Below are 5188 nucleotides of genomic sequence, written 5' to 3'. Positions count from 1 at the left end.
CATGAACTGGGTGTGCACGTAGCAATGAAGCGCTTTGGACAGGTGCTGTGGCTCATGCCTGTAATCCGAGCACTTTGGGAGGCTGAGGTGGGCGGATCACCTGAGGTCAGGAGTTCGAGACCAGCCTGGCCAACGTGGTGAAACCCCATCTCTACTAAAAATACAAAAATTAGCTGAGCGTGATGGTGGGCATCTGTAATCCCAGCTACTCGGGAGGCTGAGGCAGGAGAATCACTTGAACCCAGGAGGCAGAGGTTGCAGTGAGCCAAGAGCACACCATTTGCACTCCAGCCTGGGTGACAGAGCAAGACTCCACTTAAAAAAAGACTACAGTGCCATTGCATTTAAGTAAATTTGGTGTTTTTTTTTTTTGAGACGGAGTCTTGTTCTGTTGCCCAGGCTGGAGTGCAGTGGCGTGACCTCAGCTCACTGCAAGCTCCACCTCCTAGGTTCACACCGTTCTCCTGCCTCAGCCTCCCGAGTAGCTGGGACTACAGGTGTCCGCCACCACGCCCTGCTAATTTTTTTTTTGTACTTCTAGTAGAGACGGGGTTTCACCGTGTTAGCCAGGATGGTCTCGATCTCCTGACCTCATGATCCGCCCGCCTTGGCGTCCCAAAGTGCTGGGATTACAATCATAAGCCACCGCGCCCGGCCGCATTTAAGTAAATTTATTATACACATGCATATGCACAAAACATCACCGTATACTCCCCAGGAGCCATACGTATTTAATGACGTGTTGGGGAAGGAGGAATGGGATGGGAAAAGTAGATAAAGAACATAAGAGAGGGTCTTGGGCAGTCTGCAGATGGCAGGACACCATGAACTAAGCAGTGTGATTAACTCCGCTTCATGGAACCGAAGTCTTTGAGAGAAAGAAAAGCAACTGAGAACCTTCCAGAATTAAGAAAAATATAAGGCTGGGCACGGTGGCTTATGCCTGTAATCCCAGCACTTTGGAAGGCCAAGGTGGGTGAATCACAAGGTCAGGAGTTCGAGACCAGCCTGGCCAGTATGGTGAAACCCCATCTCTACTAAAAATACAAAAATTAGCCAGGCGTTGTGGCAGACACCTGTAGTCCCAGTTACTTGGGAGGCTGAGGCAGGAGAATTGCTTGAACCCAGGAGGCGGAGGTTGTAGTGAACTGAGATCACACCACTGCACTCCAGCCTGGGCAACAGAGCGAGAGTCCATCTCAAAAAAAAAGAAAGAAAAATGTAAGACTTTAGATCCAAGGTCTCACTGGGTGAAGTCCCAGCACTCCACTTGCCTGGCTCATCAAGTTCCCGTCCATTCCTCCAGCCCCATCTCTGTGGCCAACCTCCACTCCAGGTCCCTGGCCCTGTGCTTCAGCTGCACTGAATGCCTCTGTGTGCCTGCAGGGCCTGCGCTCTCTCAGTTTGGCCTTTGCACATGTGGTTCTTTCTCCTCAGGCATTTCCTCACCTGTCTGTGCCTGGCTGACCCCTACCAATTCCCCAAGTCTCCACTTAGGTGGCTCTTCCTCAGGGATGCTTCCTGAAGTGCCCAGACTGGATGCGGGGCCCTTCCACCACTGCCTGGGCTCATTTAGCACAGCTCTTTCACAGGAGATGCCCAGTGCTTGTGTGCCCCCTTCCTGGTGATGAGCCCATGGCATCTCATTCACAGACGCAGCCCTGACACCACACACACTGACTGGTACAGGGCGGGTGTTCAAACCGTGTTCCTGAAGAGAAGGACGTCCACATGGATAACTCCAGTCCGCATCTCCCTTTTTTTTTTCTTTTTATTTTTTGAGACAGTCTTGCTCTGTCACCCAGGCAGGAGTGCAGTGACACAATCTCGCCTCACTGCAACCTCTGCCTCCCAGGTCAAGCAATTCTCCTGGCTCAGCCTCCTGAGTAGCTGGGATTACAGGCACCCATCACCACACCCGACTAAATTTTGTACTTTTAGTAAAGATGGGGTTTCACCATGTTGGTCTTGCTGGTTTTGAACTCCTGACCTCAAGCGATCCACTTGCCTCGGCCTCCCAAAGCGCTAGGATTGCCTGAACCAGATCTCAGTCCTGACCAAACTGCACATTCCACTCTCCCACTGCCTGTTAGGCATCTCGACGTAGAGTCCTGAATGCACCAAAGACATCCCATTCCAAAGTGAACTCCTGATTCTCTCTGTTGCCCAAATCATCCAGTCCTGCTCTAAATTTCCTTCCATCAACAGTGGCCTCGTGCACTCAGGCTCTGGGGCTTGAAGTCTTAGGGTTGCACTTAATGCTTGCCTCTCCACTGGCTTCACTTCTAATCTGCCATCAAACCTTTCATCTTCACCCAGAAACACCACCTCTCTCTCTCAATCTCCTTCCTAGAGCCCCACAAGGTCTCCTGTGAATTTTCTCTTTATCTTTCAATAGATCTCCCACTCAAGTCCATTCTCCACTCAGCTGTTTGTGTGGAGCTTTCTTTTCTTTTTTTATTCCCCCAAGTGTTCAGGTTTATTGAGAGCATTAGGGGCTGCAAGGGAGCCCTGGGCATCTGGGGGCGAGGCCTGGCGTTTGCCTGGACAGTGGCCCAGAAAGCAGCCAAGAATGGAGTATCCACCACCTGGTTTACTTGAAAGTGTGGCTGTCGGGTCCACCCCGCCCAAAGCCTTTAGGCCCAAACATGGCGGCGTAGCAGGACTGGTTGCAGTAGGGTTTGCCTTCATGCTCAGCATGGCCCCTGGAGGTCAGCGTCTTCCCACATTTCTCGCACTTCAGGCAGGGCTGATACCAGTCCTTGCCTAGAGAGGTCACCCTCTCGGCGCAGTACACCTTGTCGCACGTGGGGCACTTGAGCATGGCTGCTCCGGGTCCGGTGCAGGCTGCAGGCGTGAGACTGTGTGTGGAGCTTTCTAAAGCAGGAGTCTGATCACGATTCACACTGCCTGCAATTTACAAACGGGTTTAGAAGTCGACTGCTCGGCCAGGCGCGGTGGCTCACGCCTATAATCCAAGGACTTTGGAGGCCGAGGCGGGCGGATCACGAGGTCAGGAGATCGAGACCATCCTGGCTAACACAGTGAAAACCCGTCTCTACTAAAAATAAAAAAAAATTAGCCAGGCATGGTGGTGGGCACCTGTAGTCCCAGCTACTCGGGAGGCTGAGGCAGGAGAATGGTGTGAACTGGGAGGCAGAGCTTGCAAAGAGCCAAGATAGTACCACTGCACTCCAGCCTGGGCAACAGAGTGAGACTCCATCTCAAAGAAAAGAAAAGAAAAACAAAGTCGACTGCTTATGTCCAGGAGGATAAAGGGCACACATTTTCGTCCAGGACACACACAAAGCTTCGCAATCAAACCCTACTTACACCCAAACATCCACCTCCATCTCCCACTGCTCTTCCCCCATTTTAACCTTCTTTCTTTCTTCTTTTTTTCTTTTTTTGAGACAGAGCCTTGCACATAAGTTCAATGATTACACATCTGGAAGAATAAAGATGTGCAGCATCAGGACAGGTCCATGAGAGGGGACATGGAAGGCCAGGGGAGGACAGGGTACCACTTTTCCACATGGCATGGGCATTTTACAGCTCATGGAAAAAAATCCGTTATAAATGATGTAGGCTGGGCAGAGTAGGGGTTGAGACTTTTATTTTATGATTCAGGGCACTGAAACTTAGATTCAGTGACTGGCTCAGAGTAACAACACAGGAGTAATGAAGCTAAGGCAGGGAATTTAGTTGGTTCCCTGGAGATGGAGATCCCCGAGCGCCTGAGACCAGGGGTCCATGCCCTGGACTCCAAAGCAAGGACCCTCCTCACTCCTTTCCCAAGTCCTCCCAACCCCATGGCTGCTGCAGGGAGATGCTGATGCCTGGAGAAGATGCTTGGCCCAAGAGAAGGGCCCAAATCGTGACTCAACTACCGGCTTTACATTTCCACCCCTGACCCAAAATGCAATGACTTTCCCCACAAGAAGCCCTGCTGAAGGCCCGATGTCCAAATTCATGGCTGTCTGCCCTAGCACTTGACTCTGTAGCTGCCTTGTGGGGAGGCTTCCCTGTGGTCAGGTGACTGCCCCGAATGACCAGGAGCCTCTTTGACTTTCAACCGACTCAGAACCCAGGACATTCCAAACCAAATGCCCATGTGATAGTTGTCCTTAGAATTAGATTCACCTCCCAACTGACCGAACCGGGCTGTTGGGCAGTTAATAGGATTCATTAACTGAAAAAGTGCCCTGCGGGGCTGGTGCTTGGATGGCTCAAGGAGTGAAGTCTGCAAGCTCCTGGGGTCTCACTGCCTATCGATCAGAGCAGCCTGGCCTCAGGCCTGGCTGAGAAGGGGCAGTGGTGGCACCAGCCCTGAGTGGGTGCCTCACCACTCCCACCCTTCCTCACCAAAACTCAGGCCCTGCTGTACAAACTACAGCAACTACTCCAATCTCTTTAACAGCTTCAGGTCTACAGTGCCTTCAGTACGGTAACTGGCAGGGGGTGATGTCGGGGCTAAACCTGCTGTCTGTCCAGGTGCCGACTGGGATGCCTCTGGGAATGGGCAGGAGAGTTCCTTGACCCCAGATCACTTTTCTGGCATATCCCGTATTTAAACCTTCATGATCTTGTTGTATCTTTGAGCCATAATCTTCAGAAAATACATTCAAGGATGGGCATGGTGGCTCATGCCTGTAATCCCAGCACTTTAGGAGGCTCAGGCAGGTGGATCACCTGAGGTCAGAAGTTCAAGACCAGCCTGGCCAATATGGTGAAGCCTCTGTCTCTACTAAAAATACAAAAATTAGCCAGGTGTGGTGGTGGGCACCTCTAATCCCAGCTACTTGGGAGGTTGAGGCAAGAGAATTGCTGGAACCCAGGAGGCAGAGGTTGCAGTGAGCTGAGATCATGCCATTGCACACCAGCCTGGGCAAAAAAAAGTGAGGAGGGGAGGGGCGTCATTGCAAAACATCTCATCAAAATACTGGCAAGTGGAATCCAGCAGCACATCAAAAAACTTATCCATCCACCACCGTCAAGTAGGCTTTATCCCTGGATGCCAGGTTGGTTCAACACATGGAAATCAATAAATGTGATTCATTGTATAAACAGAACTAAAGATTGAAAGCACATGACTATCTCAATAGATGCATAAAAGCTTTCAATAAAATTAAACACCTCATCATATTAAAGTCTCAATCAACTACATATTTTTTTTTTTTTTTTTTTT

The 5188-nt window shown here is 50.7% G+C and overlaps 1 protein-coding gene across 1 annotated transcript; it reads right to left on the bottom strand.

Moving 5' to 3' along the window:
* Positions 1-2465: 2465 nt before the first annotated feature.
* CRIP1 (cysteine-rich protein 1 (intestinal)) lies at positions 2466-2847 on the bottom strand. The gene has a single exon (XM_011956720.1). The coding sequence runs from the start codon at positions 2822-2824 to the stop codon at positions 2594-2596; it is 231 nt and encodes a 76-aa protein (XP_011812110.1). The 5' UTR covers positions 2825-2847; the 3' UTR covers positions 2466-2593.
* Positions 2848-5188: the final 2341 nt, after the last annotated feature.

This window comes from Colobus angolensis, unplaced genomic scaffold, assembly GCF_000951035.1.
Source record: "Colobus angolensis palliatus isolate OR3802 unplaced genomic scaffold, Cang.pa_1.0 Scaffold423, whole genome shotgun sequence".
In the NCBI taxonomy this organism is placed as follows: Eukaryota; Metazoa; Chordata; class Mammalia; order Primates; family Cercopithecidae; genus Colobus; species Colobus angolensis.
The sequence above is the reverse complement of the archived record's forward strand: the minus strand, read 5'-3'. Positions and strand labels throughout refer to the sequence as shown.

Excerpts from the sequence above, each read along its gene's own strand:
- CRIP1 (XM_011956720.1), bottom strand. The coding sequence starts at position 2,824 with ATGCTCAAGTGCCCCACGTGCGACAAGGTGTACTGCGCCGAGAGGGTG.